Consider the following 24,964-nt stretch of genomic DNA (forward strand, 5'->3'; position numbering starts at 1 on the left):
AAATATTAATAATAATAAATAATAAATTGAAGTAGCTTTGGCTTTAATGCGTGTTGTTCTCAGTTCTCACAAAGCCATCTTGTGATCTTCATAATGAATGTATATGCAGTCGGCAGGTAAGAAGAGAATGAAAGCCATATGTAGAGTTGATGTGACTCAATAAGCTTTCATGGCCTTCCTCAAACTTTAACTTTAGTTTTTTAACACAAGGTTTTAATCACTCCCTCCATTCATTTGTTCACACATATTAAAAACAAATTAAATCTATATCATAAATATATTATTATCTATTATTATTAATTTTCACTAAATTAAATTATTAATAATTTAATAAACTCAATTAATTTTTTTATCGAAATACACAAAAAAAATATTTTTGTGTTTCAATTTTTTTCCCAAAACATTTTTTTATCAATTTAAACAGATTCGATTAAGACTGCCCAAAACTTTTATCTTTGTGTAACAAGGTTTTAATTCATTTGAACCCTTTGTGGTATTATGCAAAGTATTTCCACCTAATGCATAATTACTTCCAAGTAACAATTTTTTTCATTAATTGTAATTTTCATTAGTTGTTGATATTTATGGCTGGAAAAGAAGCCTTTAAAGAAGGGATAGTGGTACAACAGTAACAACACACCAGCTTTCTATATACATATGTCACCAACTCCCCGATTCCTAAAAATGGTCCTACATAACTGGCGAATGTATGGCGACACAACAAGAACATGTCTTCATCAAACGTTAAATGTAATACTGTTATACTACATGTCTTTTTAGTCTTTATTTTCACCACAACTAGCAGAAAACAAGAGACATACCGAAAGTTCTTATCGCGGGAACACAACAACAACCACATCTTGTTTCAAAAGCAACAAGTTTAAAATAAAATAAATAAAAATTCATCAACACTTTTCTTCATGGTTTAGATTTTTTTTTTGGTTTCTCAGTCCAGAGGAAGCTTATTGAGCTTACGGTAACTGTAGTCCTTGAAAGCAAAAGGCTTGTATTTTGGAGGATTACCATCGCTTATAAGCTCCGGTAATGGCCCGACTATCATTTCACGGTGTGGCTCCAAGAACACTGGCCACGACATCCTCGTCCTGTCCTTATCCACCGTCGTCCTATGCAACACATTCTTATACCTCCCATTACTTAGCCTCTGCAAAATTTCACAATATTCCATAAAAATAAAAGATAGTAATGACAAAAATTAACATTTCAAATCTTATTTTTTTTTAAAATATTACTATTTGAAAACCAACTTATATTTTTAACTCTAGGAAAAGCCTAAACTCTAATAAATCCAAAACACTTAAATGCTAATCCTAAAACCTAAGTTCCTAACCCTGTAAAGCTAAACATAATTATCTGTTTTTTTTCTTTGATTTTCAAAAAATTCACCTTCCTTTGTATTATTAATTTATAAATATTAATTTATAAATATTTTTAAAATGCAAGTGATTTATTTTATAAAAAAAATTCAGACCAGAATCTGATCGCCGATGTGAACAATGACGGCAGAAGGAATATACTCGGCGTCGAACCAGTGATCGTCTTTGAAGACTTGAAGTCCAGGAACTTCATTAGGTACAAGCAGAGTGATTCCACTTAGATCAGTATGTGCCGGTACTCCCAAGGCTAAGTCCGGCCGAGGACACGGCGGATAATAGTTAATCTTCATCATATACTCAACCAGATCTCCGCCGAGTCCTTCTCTCAACGCCTCACGACGTAAGCCTAACCCTTCGGAGAGTATGCCTAATAATGTCTCCGACAGCTTCTTCACATGCAACGCGTACTCTTCGTTCACCTCCCTAATACATAGCCATGAAACCAAAACATATTCAAATGTTATATCAATTTAAAATGATTTAAACATATTAAAATGGTAAATCATATTTTTTTCCACTTAAATTAGATTTTTTAAAATTGTTTGTTTTTTGTTTCTTTTTGGATAACATTGAGGATCCCAAACGGTTTATAAACCCAATAATTTTTTAGATCCAAAGACTAATCCTACAAAATCCATAGAAATTCGGATTTTCTTGTCACTTAAGACGTCTATGGATAACATTGGCTACCTGAATCCTAGAACGAAAACTCCAGGAATCCCTTTAGAACTAGGCCAAAACAACTTCGTTAATTTTAAGAAAATTGTTTTGGTTAAATGAACATGCATGTTTATGCACTGTTTAAACCGATTTTTATAACATTAGTTAGAAGCATAGAGTATCACGACAGTAACGGTCTTGTTTTCAGGCATGTACCTGTACTCAGGTGGATTCTTTGGCCAGAAACTGTAGTTAACGCACGACGGTGGCCAGATCCTGTGGAAGAGATGATCAACCCATGCTTTCTTACCTTCTACTTCTTTCTGTAGCTTCGTTCCGTACCCTTCGATGTCTTTAGCATCAGCGGGCTTCGCGACGGACTCTTTCTCCGACGAAGGAAGCTCGAAGAACGTTCTCCCCACTTCCTGCAACCGTTTTATCAGCTCCGTGGGGATCCCGTGGTTAACCACCTGGAAAATCCCCCATTCTTCACTCGCCTTCACCACCGCACGCGCCACGCTCTCTTCGTCGGGGTCGCTCAGATCGACGACGGGGATCGCCGGCACCGGACCTCGGAAAGTGGTGATCGCCGGCTGTTCTTTCTCCGATCTGATGAACTCCAGAGGGATAACCTCGGTGTGGAGGGAAGATGATGAAATGTCTTGGACTCTCTCGATCTCCATAGCTTTAGTTATGCCGGGAACAATGGAGGAGGATGATGGTTCTAAATTTAGAGGAGGGGGAGGTTTGGTTTTTAAGGAGGGAGGGAGTGATGACGTGGCGAGGTATTGACCACTTGATAGAAGTAACTACCACATGTAAAGTACGTGTTGGTATATTGCATGTAATATCGTGAGGTTTGGTAACGATATATATGTTTTTTTTTTTGTAAAAGGAGTTTGGTTTGGTACCGATATTTAATCCTTATTCTTTTACTTGAAAAGTAGCATTTTAATATTAGAAAAATAAATTTATATAATAATATTTTTGTAAGACGAGAGTGAATTTACGTATTAAGGAATTTTATTAAATAGTTTTGTTATATTGTAGGCCAGAAAAATACAAAAAAAAATATTATTATTATTTTGCTGATATTTTGGCGGGTTACAAATACGTACAATGCAAACAAATTAAATATCATCTGGAGTCGTTGACAAGGTAATACAAATTTCGATTTTAAAAAACACCACTGAAAATTAAAGCCTTAAAGGCCCAGGTAAGAATACCCTAGGCCCAGTAAGTCTATGTAATATGGGCTTGATTAATTAATAGGAGAGGAAATAAACTAATTGGCTCCAAAACAGCAACACACGTGTACATACATACACACACACACACACAACTCGCATATTAATAAGTTTCCCTTCATTCCCATAAGGAAGGACTTCGGACCAAACAGCTGAGAAGCGAGAGAGCGAGCGAGAGAGAGACCAGAGATCTAAACGCAACCTCTCTCTCTCTCTCTATCTCCGTCTCGACGACGCGCATTCTGAATTTCAATACATTCTCTGTAAGATCCGAGCCCATCTCTCTCCCTCTCTCTTTCTCGCTCGATGTTGATATTTTTCTCCTCAATTGTATCTATTCTGGCGGGAATAACGATCCTCTTTCGACGCTTTCGTGTGCGATTTTTGCTTCTCTTCGTTGTGAATTTCGCATTGGCTTTTACGTACTTTTGTTTGGGTGATTGATTGTTTGTGTTTGTTAATTTTATTCCTTGCTGCTTTGTTTATGCTTCGTTATTGTCTTTTGTTTGTCTTTTTCCTGTCGGTTTCGCCTTCTGTGTGGTCTTCAGGATTGTCCGAAGCCGGCGCATGTTAGTGTTTTTTTGTTTTTATCGATCCTGGGTTTTGATTCGTTGTTTTTTTTACGTTTCGGTTCCTTCGATTATTGATCCGAACTGGTAACGTTCGGTAGATCTTTTTGCAAAATTCGATTGGGATTGCGATAGTTATAGGGTTTAGTGCTATTTTCGATTGATCTCGCATGTTCCACTTGCTTCTATATGGTATCTGTCTGTCGAATCAGACGTTTGAAATTAGAAACAGCTCTGTTTAACTATTTGCTAGCATTCTGCCTATGCGTTACGATTCCACCCATTCAAAAGTATCTGTTCTCCTTTGTTAAGCATTTGTGGAATGTGACTGAAACTCTCTAAAATATTTAACATATGTGACTAACGTCTTGCTTTGATAATCTATTGGTGTCCATTTGTTATTACATCTCGTTGATGTTTGTAACCATGATTACACAGAAAGTGATTTTCATTGTTACACAGACATTCAAGTTTATGAATTTTTTTTTTGGTTTTTTACACCACAGGGTCTGTCTTGCCGTTTTGAAAGATGCCTTTACTAAAGAAGAAGCCACATAAACTTCTTGAGCCCCCAAAGAACTTGCAGCCACAAGAACTTGTTTTTCAAGTTCGTCTCACTAAGGAGATATTCCGAGATTATCAGTATCCTTCTTCTTCTATAACTGTTTTTGGTTTGTGAATTGAAAAAGAAGAGACGTACGTCTTTTTAACATGTTTTGATTCATATTATCTTCCAAAGGCTTTGTTCTTCATGTTTATCAATGCATTTGCTGCGTCAGAACATTTTTTGTTTCCTTGACATAGAATAGAATGTACTTGAAGAGGATAAATCTGTATCGCCAGCGTGTTTGGACATGCAAATCTACTGGCAAAACTAGTCTGACCTACGAGGAGGCCTTAGACTCAGAAAAACTGGCGAGCAAGAAGGTCCAAACTCTTCCCAGAGAGCTAGTTGCACCTGCGTTACGTATCATCCAATTCAGTAAGTTCTTTACACCTTCCCTCCATTATTCTGATAAGCTTGTGTCAGAGTCTTGTTTTGTTTCATTATATATAGAAATTACTGTATGTATCCGAGGATGGCAGCATAAATTGTCAGTATCTCTAATTCTATTTCTACTGTTTTGTGAAGGTACACTCTCATTGAAAGATCTTGCTGACACAATAGCCACCGAGTTGCAAACCTGCTTCTTCGCTGGCGCAGAGCTGTATGGAAACAGGGATGGAGAATCTCACCCGTGCAGAATTTTGAACATACTAACAGATGGGGATAGTGAACCTCAGTATGAGGTAGGCTTCCTTGACAAAGACAAGGAAATAAACGAGAAGGCAGTGCTGTCTGGGGAGGATCTTTCATGGAAGAAGAAGTTTCCATTTAGTAGAAACTTTCTGAAGTCTTTCATTCGAGAGTCAACATGCCACAGTATACCTTGGGTAGTTAATGAGTACCTGGCTAAAGCGCATGGAATCACTAGGAACATTCCCAAGGAACTTAAGGACAAATATGTCTTTCAAAATGGAGAACTGGTTCAGCAAAGAAAGCAGGTAGATGTTAAGTACACCATCATGTTAATAATTGGTCTATGTACTAATCGGTTTTGTCTCATCGCTAAACTTTAGGAAGATAAAACCGGAAGGGATAAGGGAAAAAGAAAGAGAGCAGAAGGTGGTAGCCATGTTGCAGAAGAGACAGATAAAGGTAAATAAAGAGATTATGTCTTGCCTGTATGATTTTATATTGATTTTCTTAATTCTTTTTTATCAGAGACTAATGGCACCGAGGAAGAGCCTCCTATCAATTATCCAATTGAAGATTCACTGTTGCCACTGGAACCTGATGATGCTAATATCACTCAGCGTCCTTCTCCCTCACGGGATTTTAGTGTTCCAATGGATTGTGTTGGGGATCTTCTTATGGTCTGGGACTTTTGCTCTTCATTTGGTAGGCAGCTGCATCTATGGCGGTTTTCTCTTGAGGACTTTGAGAATGCTCTCTGCCACAAGGAGAGTAATTTGGTTCTTATCATGGAAGTGCATGCCCGTCTTTTTCGGTTCCTCATCAATGAAGGCGATGACACTTTCAAAGCTTTGAAGAGAAGGAGTCGCAAGTCAAAGGTTAGATCTTCATCTCACAGTAATATGTTATTCTCATTGAACATGAAGTTGTCAGGCTTGTGACGGATGGCCTGCTTGTTGATTTATTTCATTCTTGTTTCAGATAACATTGATCACATGGACAGAGTTTTTATGCGACTTCTTGGACTCGGTTGACATCCCTGATCTGTGCTGTGACATTGGAACGATCAAACGGGGACATTATGGTCTATTGGACCCCAATGTGAAACTGGGAATCCTAAGGGAGTTGGTGAACCAGATAGCTGAAACAATGTTGTTTAAGGGAGAAGTAGACGAGCTTCTTGAACAACGGCATGCCCTTGGAGCTGCTAGAAGAGAAGAAGCGTTGGCGGAAGCCAAACAAAAAAGAAAGGAGAAAGAACGCTCCAAAACTGGCGAGGAAGCTAGAAAGAAAAACAGCCCACAGGTAATAGAAAGCAGTGAAGACAGCAAAATGAAAGAGAGCACTGAGGGGGAAACTAAGATGGAGAATGGGTCTGTTTCTTCAGGAAAACCTGAAAAATCAGAGAAAAGGTTTGGCTTCTACTATTTAAACGTTTTGTTTTCAAACTATATTTGAGCTTATAACTGTTCTTGTGGTTGTGATAGGCTTATGGCGAATGTCTATCTGAGAAAGCACAAAAAGCATATGACGGATACAAAAAGCACATCAAAGGAGAAGGTGGAGAAGGAAGAGGAGGAGGCTGAATCAGAAGAAGGAGAAGAGGAGGAGGAGGAGGAGAAAGGAAAATCATCAAGTGAAGATGAGAAAGGAACATTAGAAATGAGGGGCCCCGAGCAGAGGGTTGAGTCCTTTCCTCTCATAATCTATGTTTGCTTTGACCAATCAAGTCTGACCTTTGTATTTGTATGCAGAGGCAATACTATGAACGAGAGATGGAGAAAATAGTGATACGTACAAACACCTTGGGTAAAGATAGGAACTACAACAGGTACTGGTGGTTCCGAAGCAATGGGAGGATATTTGTTGAGGATTCTGATTGCAAAGAATGGGGCTATTATACCTCCAAGGAAGAGGTATCATCATCAAGCCACATATGGTTTAATTCTTTGTTTGATCATTTAATTGCATAGATTTATTCAAATTTGTTTTGTGGAAATCCAGCTCGATGCATTGATGGGATCATTGAACCGTAAAGGAGAGAGGGAACTGTCATTACATACGCAGCTAGAGAAATTCTATGACAGGATATGGTCAGTTTAGAGCTTCTCACTTCTATTTTACACTTGTAGAAAACACTGCATTAACTGAAGTCTCATGGTTTCTGTGACATGGCTAATGACTTGTGATTTTGCAGCTCAACACTACAAAAGAGGGCGAAGGACATAGCTCACAACATAGAAATGGAAGAAGCAGTGGTTAGGAGATCGAGCCGTGTAAAAGCTCCTCTTCATGAAAATCCAGCTAGTGCCTTCCAGAGATATGTTAACAAGTGGAAAGAGGACTAAACATAGCAGACTTCGATTCTGCATAAGAAAAGCTTTTGCAGTTGCAGCCATAACCAAAACTAGCCATTTACGGGCTTGCCTTCTCTAGTTTTTCTTTCTGGTTCTTAGGACATTGGTAGGAGCCTTGCAACTTATGACCGCAAAAAGGATAGTCTTATCGTATGGGCAAGATGGTGTTGGGTTTTTGTTTTTTTCTGTTGCCATTCATCATCTTCTATGACATACACTTTGCCGGCTAAATAGAAGTTTCATTATTATCCCCAATATCCTCTGTCATTTGCTTCTCTTATTTTGAGGTTTCAGGCAAGTTTTATAGGTAATTTCATGTTTTGAAGGAGTAGAAGAGAACATACGAATTTTCAATGACACAGCCTCTTTGTTAAGCTCTACAATCAAAGAATGTGTAACTTTTAATAGATTTTTTTTTAATAAATAGAAAATCAAAGTGTTGCGAGAATATAACAAGAGTTCGTACATCAAAAATAAATAACGTTCAAAACAACAACATACCATTAAGACAAAATCTACCTGGAACGATAATTTTTTTTTCCTTTTCTCTTGTCAAAACCGGGAGCGACTCTAAGACCTGGAACATTTTTGAGACCCATCTTGCCAATAACATTTATAGGGATAGCTGGTGGGGTGTCCAGTCCCATGCTGCGGCTAAACTCATTGGCTAACTCCACCAGTCTGGTTGTGTCCCTAGCAATCTTCTTCTGAGATTTGTAGTAACCCAACCATGCCTGATACGCAGCCTCCTTGTGCGTCATTTCCACTTGGCTAAGCGCCTTCTGTACCTGAATCCAACAAGTTTCTCACACTCATCAGCACCCACTAGAGAGTCACATACTCTTGACTACAAAGAGGTTTGTGTTATAACTATTCTAAACATAGGTACTTGCATAGAGATTCATACACAGTTTATAACACTTCAGTTGTTAGAGAACAAGGCTTGCAAAGTTTAGTAGAGTAACAAATTGATGAGTGTTCGCCCTACTATCTGAAAAGCTTACCTTCTTCACAGCTTCATGATCTATTGGCGGTAGAGGAGCCTTGGCGATGGGCAAGTCTTTAACAGACGACAGAAAGTACTCTTCCCAAGGTGCCAACAAAAGCACACCTTCTCCTTCCTTGCCTTTCCTCCCGGTTCTACCAAGTCTATGTATGTATTGTTCTCTGTCTGATGGTAACCCCATCTGAATATCCAACATTTACAAAACAACAACTTCAGTGAAACCGCTTAACTTTGTAGTAAGTAAATTCCATGATATGGGGAAACTACGGTATGATTTTACCTGTACGACTAGTGACACATCAGGGTAATCTACACCACGAGCAGATACATCAGATGTTACAAGGATAATACTCTTCGACTTGCGGAACTCATCAGAAACTCTGGTTCTGTAACTCTGCGGTTTTCTAGAATGGATCTCTCTGACGTTCAGGCTTAGTTGGCCGAGCAGATCGGCCACCAATCTCGTAACCATAGCAGTTGTACAGAAAATAATCACCTGCAACAACAAGGAGATGTGTTGTTAGTTCAGGAATACATTGGTTGGCTCACAATTGCACTAGAGAAACAGTTTTTACCTTATAACCCACATTATCAGCAATGTGTTTTTTAAGGAGCGCATATATAAGCGAGAAATGTCTATCCAGTGTTGCAATCATGTACATTTGTGAGACCTGTGAGATAAAACAGATAACATCCAATCATATGGCAGTCCATTTAAATGAGTTTAAAAGATAAAGTTTTACCTTTTGATGAGTCTCCCCACTACCCTCTTGAACACAATTGACGAACTCATGATCTTGTTTCAAAGCAATATGACATATTTGGCGGACCTTGACACAAGAAAAAAAAAACATAATTCAAGATTCCAACCCAAAAGTGAGAGCCTTTTGTGCAAGAAACTGACGCTTACCTCTTCAGGTACAGTGGCGGAAAACAAAAAGGTTTGTCTCTGCTTAGGAACAGCGGCGATGATCCTCTCAATATCCCTTCGGAAACCCATGTCCAAGAGATGATCAGCTTCATCAAGAACAAGGACTTTCACACCTTTCAACCTTGTCGCAAATCCAGAAGTGTTGTCAATATGGTCTATGAGCCTTCCGGGTGTAGCCACTAGAATCTGAGAGTGTTCAAACATGTGATTATTAAACAAAATATGGAGACACATCTCAGTGTTTAACAGACATACATTCTTTCTCCAGTTATCAGTTGTAATTTATCATTTTTACAAACTGAACGCACCATATGCACATAACGATTGAAAAACAACCAAATTAATTAAAAGAAGTATATGCAACTCCATTGGTAACATTTTCAATCTTAGAGCCTAAAACAAGTGCAAGATTTTCTCACAATCAACTGAACATAAGTACACATGGATGCAAAAGAAATATCTTACCTGGCAAGGATGTTTTTGCATACGCCTCTGCTCAGCAGGAAGCTTAGTGCCTCCAATCACAACTTCAACACCAATAGATGAGTGATACTTGAGCAAAATGTTAGCTTCGGCAGCTGCTTGACAAGCAAGTTCCCGAGTAGGGCATACCACAAGAACAATAATTGGGGGATGCCTATTGTCCCGGCTTACAGGTGGAGACTTGATAACAGCTTCAATTGATGGAAGCTTAAAATATATTTAAAAAAAAAACGATAAGAACAAAACTCAACAATTCCTAACTGACCAACTTATATCCATGAATCAAGAGTCTCACCAAAAACGCAACGGTTTTCCCAGTGCCAGTTTTGGCCTTAGCTAGCACATCTTTACCTGATGTTCAAGAAGAAACATTAGAGGAAATAAATAAACAATAAACAAAGCTTCAATGTGAGTAATCCGGAAGAAAGACTGCACAAGTTTCTGCCTTTTTATATAAGCTTTAAACCCAATCCTAAACCCTAACTTTATGCCTTATAAGCAGCTCCAAGGATATTGAAAGAAAGAAAAAAATGTTCACCTTTGAGGATAATAGGAAGAGTAGCCTCTTGCACGACAGTCATTGTCTTAAATCCAGCATCTTGGATACCCTTTAGCGACAAAGGAGATAATGGGAACTGATCAAATCTGCAAAAAAATTAGCCATAGTGTTAGTAACAAAAGCTGTCTGAATCAACCTCAAGACAACAATCTTGTGTCTAAACTGTCTTCACCTTGTCTTAGACAAGTAAGAATCTGAAGTCTTTGGCTTATTATCAGCAGCCTCTACAGAGGCAGTAGAAGCCGCTTTCTTAATAAGAGGCTCATCAACATCAGCAGATTTGTCTTCTCTTCCCCTCTTTGGACGCCTTTTGTTTCCCGATTCATCTTCACCACCTGCGAGCTCCTTCGCAAGTTTTGCGCGAATCTCTCGTCTCTTCTTGCCGGATTTGGGTCCATCCGAAGTCATGGAAACGAGAGGAGGAGGTGGAAGAGAGTGATGAGCGCCGCTTACCTTAACCTGTAAGGCTTTAACTACCACTTTCCCGCCGTCGTTTTAATTAGGGTTTTACGAGGTTTTTATAGGAAACGCAAATAAAGAGAGGCTTCTTAAGGGTAACGAACCAAAAACGGCATGAAGTTTGCTGCCATTGCTTTAAAATGTTCTTTTTTAAAATTTGAAACATCTTAACGTATGAAGGCAAGTATGAATCTTGAATGCTTAGATGCAGGCCCGTCTAGGGCCTGTTTTTTAGGATTTAGAGCCTTTTTGCAACGGGCCTCTAAGAGAATGAGACGGGCCTGCTTGGATAGTCCAGCTTTTCTTTTGGTTTGTTTGGTACAAGTGAAGAATCTAACAGACTTTTATCAAGTGTTTGCAAGAATGAAAAGAGATTGCACTGACAAAGCCTTATACGACAAAAAGCAAAACATTCGATGAAGTTAGATTCTACTTGGTTCTAAGACCAGGAACGTTTTTGAGACCCATCTTGCCAAGAACATTTTTGGGGATAGCTGGTGGCATGTCAAGTCCCATGCTGCGGCTAAACTCATTGGCTAACTCCACTAGTCTGGTCGTGTCTCTCGCAATCATCTTCTGGGATTTGTAGTAACCTAACCACGCCTGATACGCCGCTTCCTTGTTCTTCATTTCCACTTGGTTAAGCCCTCTCTGCACCTGAATCCATCATATCCACCAATAAGTTCCTCACACCCATCAATGTTCAATACTCTTTAAGATCTTAGCTATTAACTTCAAAGAGGTTTGTGCCATGAGATGAGACAATTCTAACATTGGCATTTGCATAGAGATTTTTGTGTCCAAGCTTACCTTTTTCACAGCCTCAGGGTCTATTGGCGGTAGAGGAGACTTGTTAATGGGCAAGTCTTTAACAGATGACAGAAAGTACTCTTCCCATGGTGCCAACATTAGTACACCTTCTCCTTCCTTACCTTTCCTCCCGGTTCTGCCAAGTCTATGTATGTATTGTTCTCTGTCTGATGGCAACCCCATCTGCATGTCCAACATTGAAAAAACAACAACTTCAGTAAGAAGAATCCATTTTGCAGTTGCGGTGCAAATCCATGATTGAAAACTAACTACATGGTTTACCTGTACGACTAGTGACACATCAGGGTAATCGACACCACGAGCAGATACATCTGATGTTACAAGGATAATACTCTTCGACTTGCGGAACTCGTCGGAGACTTTGGTTCTGTAACCCTGCGGTTTTCTAGAATGGATCTCTCTGACGTTCAAGCTTAGCTGGCCAAGCAGATCGGCAACCAATCTTGTAACCATGGCAGTTGTGCAGAAAATAATAACCTGCAACAAGGAGGAGACCGTGTCAATTCAGATATACATTGGTGAATCACATCGAAATTTGACGAACAAGTTTTTTTTACCTTATAGTCTGGATTATCTGCCATGTGTTCTTTAAGGAGAACATATAGAAGCGAGAAATGTCTATCCAGTGATGCAATCATGTACATTTGTTTGACCTGGGAGAAAAAAACAGACATGAGAAATGAGAAACCTATATTATGGTAGGTCATTCATTTATATGAACCTAGAGAGCAATCTTTTACCTTTTGATGCGTCTCCCCAGATCCCTCTTGAACACAATTGATGAACTCATGGTCCCGTTTCAGAGCAATATGGCATATCTGGCGGACCTTGACACCAGAAAAAAAAAACAATTCAAAACTCCAACCCAAACAATGAGAGCCTTTTGTGAAAGAAACTGATACTTACCTCTTCAGGAACCGTAGCAGAAAATAAAAACGTTTGTCTCTGCTTAGGAACAGCAGCGATGATCCTCTCGATATCCCTTCGGAAACCCATGTCCAAGAGATGATCAGCTTCATCAAGTACAAGGACTTTCACACCATTCAACCTTGTGGCAAATCCAGAAGTGTTCTCGATATGGTCTTTCAGCCTTCCAGGTGTAGCCACAAGAATCTGAGATTGTTCAAACATGTGATTATGAAAACACAGCTGCTCACTAAAACTCCGCCATCTTAGAAGCACAGATTAAATGAAGTGCAAAACTTGCTCAAAATGAACTTTACAAATGCAGATGGAGTGGCAAAAAAAAATCTTATTACCTGGCAAGGATTTGCTTGCATACGCCTTTGCTCTGTAGGAAGCTTTGTGCCTCCAATCACAACTTGAACACCGATAGACGGGTGATACTTCAGCAAGGTATTAGCTTCCGCAGCCGCTTGACTGGCAAGCTCCCGAGTAGGGCATACAACAAGCACAACAATGGGGGATTGCCTACTATCCCGGCTTGCAGGTGGAGATTTGATAACAGCTTCAATTGATGGAAGCTTAAAATACAAACAGAAACGATAAGAAAAAATACTGACCGACTTATATTCATAACCCATACTCCCATAGAGTATAATGTCTCACCAAAAATGCAACGGTTTTCCCAGTGCCTGTTTTGGCCTTGGCTAGCACATCTTTACCTGAAAAAACAAAGCAAGGAAGAAACCAAAGAGTTAAAGAGTAAATATAAGAGGAATTTTAGAACAATTTGTCTAACAAAGCATGGAAAATTTGAGGAATCATGAAGAATGATACACAAGTCTCTGAGTTTTCTATGAAATACCTATCTGTTATAGTAAAAGCTTGTGTGATGCCGTCAATTAAAAATAGTCACTACATTTCTAAATCATTGTGTTTTTTTTTTCCCGCCTTGCAAATAACTCTCATGAGAAGGATGAAAAATTCACCTTTGAGAATGATGGGAAGAGTAGCCTCCTGCACAACAGTCATTGTCTCAAATCCAGCATCCTTGATGGCTCTTAGCGATAAGGGAGACAATGGGAACTGATCGAATCTGTAGATCATTAACCATAGAGAGTATTCTCAATCAAATAACACTGAATGGTCAAAGTAAGTAACATACAGTAGAAGCAATCATAAGGAAACCAAACAGCAAATGCAAACATACCTTGTCTTAGATAAGTAAGAATCTGAAGTTTTAGCAGTGTCAGTCCTTGGCATATCAGCTTCTACACCCTTAACCACTTTCCCAACGAAAGCCTCGTCATCTTCACTGTCATCCTCACTACTAACTTCACTAAGCAAATCATCAATGCCTCCCAATACTACCTCGTCACTACTACCTTCCTCTTCCTGCCTCAAGCCTCTCGTCTGCTTCCCCAAACCCTTGTTTGTTTCCATCCCTCGCTCTCTCCTAAACCCTGAATCTACATTTCTCTCATTCCTCCCACGAAAAGAAGACTCGCCACTCCTCCCTTGAATCCTCCCATTCCTTGCACCTTCTCTGTCACCAAACCGGTTGTTCCTAACCGGTTCGCCGCCGGTTCTACTCCGGTTCGAACCCCCAAACCTATCAACCTTTCTAGAACCACCAAACCTATCAGCTTGACCTTCTCTTCCCTTCCTCGGACCCCTACCATCATCCCTCTCTACGTTTCTACGAACACGTTCCTGAACAGCTTCATCCTCATCGCTAGTGAACTTCCCACGCACGGAGCTAGTCCTCAAATCGCTCACCCAATCGCTAAGCTCCGCCTCGTCCTCAATCAAGCTCTTGGACGCGCGAATCTCTCCACGCCTCCCGAACTCGGGTCGGGTTGAGAAACTGACCCGGGAGCAGAGTCCGAGGCACGTTAGCCTCGAGGGAAGCGCCTTGGAGATGACGGGGACGGCGCGGAACGAGTAGATCAGCGCGGCGGAATTCATGGAAGAAGCGAGGTGAGTGCAGGGGAGAGAGTGAGTGATGAAGCGTACACCGAGAGGGAACTTCAAGGGCATGTCGTAACTAACTAAGTTCCCGTCGTCGGTGGTGGCCGGAGAGATTGTGTTGAGGATAAGGTGAAAGAGTGAGTCGCAAATGTTGAGAAGGGGTTTTAACGGTTTTTGTAGGAAACGCGATAGGTTAGAAATGGCCGTAAAACGATGTCGTTTCGGTACCGGGAAAATAAGCGGCGTGTAGTTTAGTCGTTAATGCTGTAAAAAAATGTTACGAAACGGCAAGTAGTTTTCTCCACGGTTTGGAAATGTAAAGAAGCGAGGAGAATGTGAAAAAAACGTGACGCTGTTCGCTTCTTTTGCTTTGAGATGTATATTGTAGGATAATCACTAAATCACCCTTGAAAAATTGCTATTTGCAAAAAAAGATATAACTATAATTATTCTTAAAATTTACCCTTATGTTTCATAATCACTCTCTGAAGGAACTGACAGCATTGCTCTGAGTATCAATGTTCATTTATTGAGAACCACTAGAGAAAGTTTGACTGAAACGAGAATGTTTTCAGAAATCAAATCTAAAAGTGAAATATAGCATGTACGAAGTAGTTTACACCCTTTTGGCTTTGTAGGATCAACGGTGCTGAGGTGATCATTTTTTTTCCTTTAACGCTTCGTGAGGCTCTTGAATAGAAGAATGTGCCTCTTTGACATGCTTCTCGTATTCATCTTCTTCTTCTTCTTCTTCCTCCTCTTCTTCTTCCACTTCCACTTCAGCTTCAACATCCTCTTCTTCCTCAACCCCTGATCCCAAGCTTTTGCTGACGCTTGAAGAAGAAGCTGGATTCCTAGCTTCTCCAACTATCTTCATTATGTCCTCTACGCTTTGAAGAGAATAGCTCGTGTTGTCTCTCTTGTAATACACCGCTTGAGCAGACTCCAGCAGCTCCTTTGGCAGATTCTTTAAGTACCACGGATGATTCTTGATCTCCTTAAGCGTGATTCTCTGTCAAATATATCATTGACAATCAGAAACGCAACAACATCTTCCTATAACATATTAGCTTTCAAAGGTACCTTAGCGGGGTTAGTGACGAATATGCGAGAGAGAAGGTGTTTGCACTCCTGAGATATGTGAACGTAGTCCGGAATCTTGTATTGTATAGCCATTATACGCTGAAAGAAGATCATTTGAATTGTTACATTATTAACACACTGGAGCAATAAGAAGAGTTAGTTAGTTAGATAGTTGAATATGGATGGAGTTACTTGGATTGTTTTCCTGAAATTCTTTGGATCATTAGGATCCTCAAATGGGTAAGCTCCAACGAGCATGACATAAAGGGTTACACCACATGACCACACATCCGCGTGCTACAAAAAGAAAACGCAGCCATATAAGTGCAAAAGCCCAGTCTAATCAAAGTGTTAATGATAAAATTGATGCGTATGACAAAGACATGAGTAGTGTACTACCTTGCCATCGTATTCTCTACGGGAAAGAACTTCAGGTGCTATGTATGCTGGAGTTCCAACGGTCGATTTAGGTCTAGAATGTAGTATAGATGACTACACAAAAAAGAATAAGGGACGAGTGAATAGTAGATCATGATAATCTATTATTCTGTAATGGATTGAGGATTGAGACGAATGAGCAACGAAGGAAAAGTGAAATGAATGAGCGCACACACCTTGGAGTAACCAAAATCACAGATTTTCAAAAGCGGAGCAGGGCTACCATCAAGCAATGTGTTCTCAAGCTTCAGATCTCTGTGGCATATTTGCTGCACAAAAGAAAAAAGAGAGGAGAAGTAAGTACATGCTATGCAGCAGAGGAAAGATGGATTCTAAAAAGTCCCATAAATAGCATCACCCACATCACAAAGTATCAACAGTGGCAAATGAGATTCAAAGTGATTCACTATAAGCTAAACATGTATCACAGAATCGAAAAACCCAGTTGTGTGGCCAATCAAGACATTGAAAACCAAGGTTAAAACATGTAAAAATCAATTCCTTTTGATTAACTACTGAAGCACTAGCTTCCAAATCTAACACAGAGAATCTAAAGTCATTAAAAACATTGATAGTTTCCCACATCAGGAAACTTTACTTTTCACTTTTGAGCTTAATGAATATACACATACCAAGGAGTGGCAGTAGTCAACCCCACAAATCAGCTGCTGAAAGAAGTACCTAGCCTGGAAATATAAAGATAACAAAAGAACTTTATAAACACAGATACAACGTTAAAAAAAAAATGTCTTCAGAACAAATAGATCAAAGTATTAGAATTTATAAAGAGAAAAAAATAACCTCAGCTTCACTGAATCTACCGGCAGTACAGATTCTCTCAAAGAGCTCTCCACCAGAAGCATACTCCATCACAATGGCAAGATGAGTAGGTGTCAGAATCACCTGCAACCAATTCAAACTAAGATCCCAAGACAGCTCATAGGTAACTAAAAAATCCCAATAAAAAAAAAAAAACTAAAACTTGCCTCCTTGAAGCGGATGATATTAGGATGCTTAAGTGATCTGTGATTGATAATCTCTCTAGCCACGTTCTCATCTATCTGCAGCCCATCATCAAACACACACAAACCAAATCATCATCAAAACCCCAAATATCTCACCTTTTCCTGCAAATCTCACTCAAAAGATCATACTTTCTATAGGTAAAAGCAAAACCCCCTAAAAATCCTAAACCCTAATTGAAACTTCAAAAACAGCAAGAGAAGAAAGAGGAAAGCTTCAACCTTTCGGCCTCTCTCGATGTACTTCATGGCGACAAGCTCTTTGGTTTCCTTGTGCCTAAGAAGGCGAGCCACACCGAAGTTCCCAGTCCCCAGATCCTTCACAACCTCATACTTATCCATCTTCCAAATCAATGATCGAATATTATTTTAAGTATCTTTCTACTTATATACACAACCGAACAAGATCACGGGATAGATTCTGATTAAAAAAGGCGATTTCGAATGAGAAAGCGAAGCAAATTGAATCGATAAGAGACGCTGAGATCCACATGTGTGTGTGCGCATAGATGAAGGCGTTAAGGTAGGAGATTGCAGTAGATTGGACCACGTGGAAGGTGAGCTCGATTCTCAATGAGTGCAACGCTAATCTTCCTCTCTAATTATTTGCTTAACAGACAAATTAGCTGCCGTAGGCATGGGCGTAAAAACCGAAAACCGAAAACTGAACCGGAACCGAATCGAAACCGAACCAAAGTTCAAAAATAACCGAACGGTTTCTATATTTTTATAGCCGAAAAACCGAAACCGAACCGAGAACCGAATGGGTATCCGAATATCTGAAATAAAATTTATATACCTAAAAATATTAATTATATTTAGTATTAAAAATACTAAATATTCAAAACTTACTACTTATATACCGAACTATCCGAAAAAAATCGAAATACTCAAATATTTTTTTTTATCTAGAGTATTTTAAATTATCCTAAAGAACCGCATTACCCAAATAGTTTTTATCCAAAGTATTAATATTTATCCGAATTACCCTATTTATATCCAAAAAATCCCCAATAAATTGTTTTTACCCCGAATCATCCAAAATTAACCAAAAACCGGAACTAAACCGTAACTGAACTGAAACCACAAATTTATCGGATATTAGTTGGTTCTTATAATTGATATCTGAACCGACCCGAAACCGAAAAAAACCAAACCGGACTCGAACCGAATTTCATAGATAACCGAATAGTTTCTATATTTGTATAACCGAAAAACCGAAAACCGAAAGAACCGAACGCCCAGGCCTAAGGGGATGATTGGTTGGGGCTGTAGAGCTAAAATTTAGTCTAGAACCAATCGAGCTTTGCTTTCCTTAAAAAAATTACAGCAAAAAAATCTCTGCAAAATCAAAATATGCCTGTAGAGAGCTTTATTTCCAAAGCAAAATATTTAGAAATCTACAGCAAGGAAAGTTATGGCAAATAAATCTACGGATTAAATTCTACAGCAAAAAATATAAAACTACGTCACTTTACCAATGATCCCCTGAGCTGCCGTATGGGCTAATATTGGCATTAATTAAAGTTAAATAAAAACTATAGTATATATTATACTTAATTTGACTCAAAGGTCAAATCTTTCGAAGGCTAAAAATCATAAATGTATTCATAAAGACTCAATCTTTTGAACAGATCTAGCATCTTCACTTCACTTCCACTGTCTCAACTTGATTTCAGACATGGGTAAAGCTTCCGTGATACTATACATCACTGTCGGGATCCTCGTCCTCTTCCTCGTCTCTTACTCTCCCAAGAAGAAGAGCCACCACCACAACGGTGGTCACAACAGCCAACATCACCGTCTCAAACTCCGCTCTTCTTTCAATTTCAAACCCACGCGCCACGATCCAATCCCTTTTGATCCTCTCGTTGCTGACATGGAGCGCCGTCGCGAGGATAAGGAGTGGGAAAGGCAGTACATTGAGCATTCTCACCCCGAGCTAGCGCATGATCCAGCGCCTGGTCACGAGTCGCAGCCTGAGTGGGAGGAGTTCATGGATGCTGAGGATTACTTGAATGATGAGGAGAAGTTCAATGTTACCGATAGGTTCAGTGATACTCTAAAAATGCATACTTTAGTTTCCTTTGTGATCTTTTTAGGATATAGCTACTAGCTAGAAGGATTTGGTTTAGTACTTACTAGTTGCAGTTTTGATTGGTGCTTTTTGCAGGTTGATATCTTTGTTTCCAAAGATTGATGTGTCTCCTCTTGATGGGTATGTGAGTGAGAGTGAGTTGATTGAATGGAATGTGCAGTCTTCTGCCAAGGAGGTCATGCACAGGAGTCAAAGAGACATGGATGTTCATGATAGAAACAAGGATGGTTTTGTTTCTTTCTCTGAGTATGAACCTCCTTCTTGGGGCCGCGACTCGGGTGAGTCAGGAGTTTCCTGTTTCTTTTCTCACTGACTAGAATCTGTGCTACTTGCTATGATCATGCAGGTTAAGTATACGATCTCATCCTTCTTTTTTGGAAAATTTTCAGGTAACTATTCCTTTGGGTATGACATTGGTTGGTGGAAGGAGGAGCATTTTAATGCATCTGATGCAAATGGTGATGGTCTGCTGAATTTAACTGAGTTCAACGAGTAAAGCCTTTTCCTCTCGTTTAGATTAGAAGCAAGCCTTTCAAAGAAAAACCTCTTCTCATTAATGTCTGTGCTGTTTATTTTTTCCACGTAGCTTTCTTCATCCTGCTGATACCAAGAATCCTAAGTTGCTGCTATGGTTATGCAAGGAGGAAGTAAGGTACTGTAGTGTAGTGTCATATGTTTCCTTCATTTAGTTTTCTTCTTATCAACGAGTTCTTCTCTTTCACAGAGAAAGAGATTCAGATAAGGATGGCAAGATCGGCTTCGATGAGTTTTTCCACGGTCTCTTTGACGCTGTGAGGAGCTACGAAGAAGACAATCACAATGCTACGCATTCTTATCATGACTTGCCTGAAGGCCCAGCAAAGCAGTTGTTTGCTCAGCTTGACAAAGATGGTGTCGGGTAACTTCATTTAAAAGCACACATTTCTTTTTAAGACCATGCATCCCTTAACATAGCTTCCTCCCATTCACTCCTCTGCAGGTACTTATCAGACGTTGAATTGCTTCCCGTTATCAGTAAAATCCATCCTACTGAGCGTTATTACGCAAAAGAACAAGCTGATTATATTATATCAAAGGTACATCAGTTTCAGAACAAATGGCATAAGTTTAGCTGTTGAACTGGTCCATGTTGTATTGTTCTCTCTGATCTTCCAGGCGGATTCAGACAAAGATGGACGTCTGACTTTGGCAGAGATGATTGAGCATCCTTACGTTTTCTATAGTGCCATCTTTGACGAAGATGACACTGATGATGACTATGGCCTCCATGATGAGTTTCGTTAGTTTCATGATGGAGTAAGCATCTATCTGCCACCTGTCTAAACATGTTCAAATTTCAGACACTAATTGATATTCATTCATTCTCCATCACATGTGACGCAAAACAGTGGAAGAAATAACATCAGGCGCAATACATTATGTAACTTCAAGGAACATCTCCTTTCAAAACAGGTGATCTTAGTTACATCAGGTTCCTTGTTTACTAATCTTCGATATAATCCCTTTGTTCTTGACTTTCTTTGCTTCTCTTTACTGCAGAGTGCAGTTTGATTCTCTCCCACGGCTGATCAACTAGTGATTTAGAAGTTAGAAGAGTATTTATGATTCAGAACATCTGTGAAATTTACATAGTTGTTTTTGGATTTAGTTCAGTCGTTATGCGTTCACTATACGTGCCTTTCTCGGTTATTGTATGTTCTTCTTAGTAACACCTTTAAAGCGTTTAATCTTATATAAGCAAAGCTTATGCAGAGAAACAGTGTTATAGCATCAAAACTCGGCACTGAGCCATAAACGAAAGAAAAAAAAAAAGGGAAAGAGATGTCTTAACATTTCACTGTTTTCTTTATTTCATGCAACGAAAACTAACTCTCAGTTATGATTACCAACAATCATCATGAGCCAATATTTGAGTTTTTTTTTTTTTTTTTTGGAAGAATCTTACTTCACCAAACAGATCTTAATAACCGAGGCAGCTCCAATACGGTGCAGCGCCACGACTGCATCACCAACGTTGCACAGCCCTCTCTGTGTAGCTGACTTCAAAGCAGCTTCAATGATAACTTCAGTAGACTCGCTATCAGTCGCCTTTGCGGATCCTTCAGCCAACATAGGGATCAACCCTCTGTATATCAGACTGTGCCTTGCAGGCGACTCGTCGCTACAACTCCAGTCAAAGTTATCTGTTGTCATAACCGGGACAACCACCGACAGAATCGGAACAGCAGGCCTGTACTTAGCCACAAGGTTGGCCGTTGAGCCTCCACGAGTCAACACAACGATGAGCTTCGCGTGCGCTTTGTTAGCAGTCCTTACAGCTGACGACGCAAGACTCTCAAGCGGGCTCATAGGAAGCGGAGTTGCTCGGATCATCTCCTTGAAGATCGTGTTGTAATCGAGCGAGCTTTCTGCTTCGATGCAGATCTTAGCCATGACTTTCACGGCTATCTCCGGATAAGCTCCTGCTGCGCTCTCTCCGCTGAGCATCACACAGTCTGTGCCGTCGAGAACGGCGTTCGCGACGTCAGTGGCTTCGGCGCGAGTTGGCCTCGGTGATTTGATCATTGACTCGAGCATCTGTGTGGCGGTGACCACTGGTTTGCCGGCGAGGTTGCACTTGTAGATCATCAGCTTCTGAGCTAAGAAGATCTTCTCTATGGGGATCTCCATCCCGAGATCACCACGAGCAACCATGAACGCGTCTGTTTCGCGCAGGATCTCATCGAAGTTAACCACTCCTTCCTGGTTCTCAACCTTCAAAACATAAAAACCCCCAAGACAGAAAGTCAAGACTTTATACATACATGCCTTATACAAACTGTTTCGGTTTTTTTTTTAGGTTCGGGTATTTTCGGTTTCGGTTAATTCGGTTCAGCGACAATCCCACCGAAATAAACCAAAAATAAAGCGGTTTGGTTTTTGGTTTTTGGTTATTTTCGGTTTAATAATTTTTTTTCCGAAATAAACGATTTTTGAGATTTGAGTTAGATTTCGGTATTAATTATTTATAAAATTAACCGGTTCGTTTTCGGCTATTTTCGGTTTTGTAATTTTTTTCCCAAATAACCGATTTTTGATATTTCGGTTAGATTTCGGTATTAGTTGTTTATATAATTTGGTTAGTTAGGTTATTTTTGGTTAGTTAGGTTATTTTCAGTTAATTCGGTTCGGTTTTTCGGTTAATGTTCAGAACCGAACCGAACCGAAAACCAAATTATTTTTTAAAATCATACCGAACTCAAAACCGTAACCAAAAACCGAAAATTTTGGCTTGGTCCGGTTCGGCTGGTCCGGACAGGACAAAATCGGCAGGGCCACATAAAATGCAATTTCCATAAGTGAAAATAGTGAAAGTACCTTAGACATCAACATTATGCTTTTAGCATGAGATCCAAGAACCCTCCGGACATTAACAAGATCCGAGCCTTTACGGACAAACGAAAGCGCAATCATATCGATGCCGTTCGGAACACCCCAACCGAGAATATCCTCAATATCCTTGTCTGTCAAGGTGGGAAGATCAACAACAACGCCGGGGAGATTCACGTTCTTTCTCTCCCCAAGCATCGCCGTGTTCTCACACCTGCACCTAACGGTTCCAGACTCGGGATCGCACGACACCACAGCTAGACTTATGCTTCCGTCTGCGCATAGTATGGTGTTTCCGGGCTTCACATCCAAGGGAAGCTTCTTGTAGCTCATGGAGATAGTTGAATCGTCTCCTTGAATGTCGTAGTCGGTGGTGATGGTAATCTCCTGGCCTTCCTTTAGTTGTATAGGGTTCCCATCTTTCAAGAAGCCAGTACGAATCTCAGGTCCCTGCAAATTCAAAAGGCAAAATCAAATAAGCTCAATGATTGATATAACATTGCTAATGCCTCAGATTTGTTGGTTAGTAGGTCCAAGTAATTGAATACACATGTGATCTCTGTAACAAGCAACTATCAGCAACAACAACCAAAGACAGTACTCTTAATATTTAACTAATAACTAACGCACAAACTAAGAACCAGCAGTTATGGTTCAGAGGATCTATTTCACAAGAGGCTTTGCAAAAGAGAAAGGCTTTGACTCTTCTTACCTTTGTGTCGAGCATGACAGCGGCGAGAATGCCGGTGTTCTGCATGGCGGTGCGGAGGTTGTTGAGCGTGTCCTGGTGGTATTCGTGGCTGCCATGAGAGAAGTTGAAGCGGGCGACGTTCATACCGGCTCGGAGAAGCTTTTCGATCATGGGAACAGTGCGAGAAGCTGGTCCCAGAGTGCAGACGATCTTGGTCTTTGGGATCCTCCCATCGTTAGGCAGCTCCTTCAGTATCCCTTCTATGTCTATGTTCGACATTTTTCACAGGCAATTTATTTCTCCTGCAACGGAAACAGATTGAGTATATATACATCGACAAACACAAGCGAAAGAACATAACTTTTTTCAAATCTGATTACTCAAAATCCAAAGTAAACCAACTGTACAGACAACCGAACATAGATTTTCAAGGAACCGGAGTGTCTGAGATTTAGATCAAGGAACAAAGACGAAAAGGGTAGGTTGGAGAAGGGGAGAGTGAGAGGTTTTACCTAAGCTCCGATGTTGGATTTGTTGTCGTGTCGGAGCAGAGAAAAGCGCCGCTTGTTTTACGGGTTTGGCTTTGTGAGTAAAATATATATTATTCGCTTTTATGAAACCAAGTTGGTATCGACTGCCACGTCAGCTCAAATTATAAATTAAATATCTCATAAAGGATATTCTTTGAATCCAATTTGTAATTTTTAGCATAAAAAGTATAATATAATCATATAAGTGGTAAAGATAAATAAAATCTAGAGGCATTTATGTTTCTTAACTGGTTTGTATATGCTTGCTGCTTTATACACTCCTAGTTGATACTAGTACTTAAGGGGGAGAAATTCACCAAGTGAGTGACGATCATGGTTACTTAAGCAAAAGAATATGCTCTAGATCTAGATATGTGATTCTTATTACTTTGTTAAGTTTAATTTTTGTTTGTTTGTTTTTTTGAGATTTACGAGGAGTGTCCTGGCTCCACTTATGTGGTCAAAACTAGCTACGGGGTAGGCTTAGAGCCTTTGGTGAGGAGACGTTATCTCAGACCACGTGTTGTTTTCTTCGGACCGAAGAATCTATGTGAAAACCTCGGTGGCCAGCGGGAATCGAACCTGAGACCGTACTGGGGCCGAAGCTTCTTCAAGTACCACTAGGCTAACCCCGCTGGTTAAAGAATATGTTCTAGATCGAGATATGTGATTTTTATTACTTTGTTAAGTTTAATTTTTGTTTGTTTGTTTTTTTTTAGATTTACGAGGAGTGTTCTGGCCTCACTTATGTGGTCCACACTAGCCACGGGGTAGGTTTTTGTTTGTTTGTATCCATTTAAATTTGTGGGTTTCTTTTTGTATATTGATGATACATCAAATGATTTTTAATACATTTTCACATAGTCTTGTTTAGTTCTTTGGGAATTTCAATGGTCATATTCCTAAATGTCTCCTCTTTGTTTTCCCTTTTGGCTTTTATCAAGGGGCCAATTATTCTACTCTTTTGTTATTGTTGCAAATCAATATTTCGTAAATAACATCCAAAATAATGCATCATTTCAGTTTTGAATGAACTCATGACTCATCTTGAGATAAACCTCTATTTCGTATCCACATTGACATCGTTAACTAATGTAAAGTTGTAAACAAATAGTTAATTTCAAGG

General features: G+C 39.7%; 7 protein-coding genes across 8 annotated transcripts; 2 read left to right on the forward strand and 5 right to left on the reverse strand.

The window, feature by feature from the left end:
* Positions 1–710: 710 nt before the first annotated feature.
* Positions 711–2,889, reverse strand: LOC125592317 (flavonol synthase/flavanone 3-hydroxylase-like). Its single transcript, XM_048767149.1, has 3 exons — positions 2,271–2,889; positions 1,490–1,817; positions 711–1,162 (listed from the first exon to the last, which is right to left on the reverse strand). Exons 1-3 carry the CDS (start codon positions 2,735–2,737, stop codon positions 947–949), a joined length of 1,011 nt encoding a protein of 336 aa, XP_048623106.1. The 5' UTR covers positions 2,738–2,889; the 3' UTR covers positions 711–946.
* A 500-nt stretch (positions 2,890–3,389) lies between these two features.
* On the forward strand, positions 3,390–7,719 carry LOC106419505 (DDT domain-containing protein DDB_G0282237). The gene is made up of 11 exons (XM_013860310.3): positions 3,390–3,564; positions 4,377–4,512; positions 4,680–4,852; positions 5,003–5,415; positions 5,491–5,569; positions 5,636–5,985; positions 6,089–6,519; positions 6,595–6,790; positions 6,862–7,023; positions 7,112–7,200; positions 7,305–7,719. The coding sequence occupies exons 2-11, from the start codon at positions 4,400–4,402 to the stop codon at positions 7,453–7,455; spliced, it is 2,157 nt and encodes a 718-aa protein (XP_013715764.2). The 5' UTR covers positions 3,390–3,564; positions 4,377–4,399; the 3' UTR covers positions 7,456–7,719.
* Positions 7,720–7,855: 136 nt separating this feature from the next.
* Positions 7,856–10,954, reverse strand: LOC125592314 (DEAD-box ATP-dependent RNA helicase 25). Its single transcript, XM_048767144.1, has 10 exons — positions 10,616–10,954; positions 10,423–10,529; positions 10,180–10,235; positions 9,867–10,091; positions 9,381–9,587; positions 9,214–9,300; positions 9,046–9,141; positions 8,751–8,966; positions 8,469–8,651; positions 7,856–8,252 (listed from the first exon to the last, which is right to left on the reverse strand). Exons 1-10 carry the CDS (start codon positions 10,849–10,851, stop codon positions 7,980–7,982), a joined length of 1,686 nt encoding a protein of 561 aa, XP_048623101.1. The 5' UTR covers positions 10,852–10,954; the 3' UTR covers positions 7,856–7,979.
* A 278-nt stretch (positions 10,955–11,232) lies between these two features.
* On the reverse strand, positions 11,233–14,767 carry LOC106419317 (DEAD-box ATP-dependent RNA helicase 26). The gene is made up of 10 exons (XM_013860077.3): positions 13,847–14,767; positions 13,626–13,732; positions 13,303–13,358; positions 12,993–13,217; positions 12,640–12,846; positions 12,474–12,560; positions 12,291–12,386; positions 11,995–12,210; positions 11,713–11,895; positions 11,233–11,559 (listed from the first exon to the last, which is right to left on the reverse strand). The coding sequence occupies exons 1-10, from the start codon at positions 14,674–14,676 to the stop codon at positions 11,332–11,334; spliced, it is 2,235 nt and encodes a 744-aa protein (XP_013715531.2). The 5' UTR covers positions 14,677–14,767; the 3' UTR covers positions 11,233–11,331.
* Positions 14,768–15,028: 261 nt separating this feature from the next.
* On the reverse strand, positions 15,029–17,720 carry LOC125592316 (serine/threonine-protein kinase SRK2G-like). Its single transcript, XM_048767148.1, has 9 exons — positions 17,373–17,720; positions 17,115–17,189; positions 16,930–17,031; positions 16,761–16,814; positions 16,305–16,397; positions 16,090–16,182; positions 15,883–15,987; positions 15,691–15,789; positions 15,029–15,619 (listed from the first exon to the last, which is right to left on the reverse strand). Exons 1-9 carry the CDS (start codon positions 17,490–17,492, stop codon positions 15,266–15,268), a joined length of 1,095 nt encoding a protein of 364 aa, XP_048623105.1. The 5' UTR covers positions 17,493–17,720; the 3' UTR covers positions 15,029–15,265.
* A 999-nt stretch (positions 17,721–18,719) lies between these two features.
* LOC106419320 (calumenin) lies at positions 18,720–21,005 on the forward strand. Its single transcript, XM_013860080.3, has 9 exons — positions 18,720–19,199; positions 19,324–19,526; positions 19,638–19,740; positions 19,835–19,900; positions 19,973–20,146; positions 20,228–20,324; positions 20,404–20,544; positions 20,637–20,700; positions 20,788–21,005. Exons 1-7 carry the CDS (start codon positions 18,832–18,834, stop codon positions 20,530–20,532), a joined length of 1,140 nt encoding a protein of 379 aa, XP_013715534.2. The 5' UTR covers positions 18,720–18,831; the 3' UTR covers positions 20,533–20,544; positions 20,637–20,700; positions 20,788–21,005.
* Positions 21,006–21,070: 65 nt separating this feature from the next.
* Positions 21,071–24,079, reverse strand: LOC125592315 (pyruvate kinase, cytosolic isozyme). Of its 2 annotated transcripts, none has more exons than XM_048767145.1 (4): positions 23,821–24,079; positions 23,330–23,610; positions 22,606–23,067; positions 21,071–22,002 (listed from the first exon to the last, which is right to left on the reverse strand). In XM_048767145.1, exons 2-4 carry the CDS (start codon positions 23,585–23,587, stop codon positions 21,190–21,192), a joined length of 1,533 nt encoding a protein of 510 aa, XP_048623102.1. In that variant the 5' UTR covers positions 23,588–23,610; positions 23,821–24,079; the 3' UTR covers positions 21,071–21,189. The 2 variants fall into 2 exon arrangements, with proteins under 2 accessions (XP_048623102.1, XP_048623103.1); XM_048767146.1 differs by lacking the exon at positions 23,821–24,079 and adding an exon at positions 23,689–23,794.
* Between the last annotated feature and the right edge of the window lie 885 nt (positions 24,080–24,964).

The sequence above is a fragment of the Brassica napus genome, chromosome C9, assembly GCF_020379485.1.
Source record: "Brassica napus cultivar Da-Ae chromosome C9, Da-Ae, whole genome shotgun sequence".
NCBI classification, from domain to species: domain Eukaryota; kingdom Viridiplantae; phylum Streptophyta; class Magnoliopsida; order Brassicales; family Brassicaceae; genus Brassica; species Brassica napus.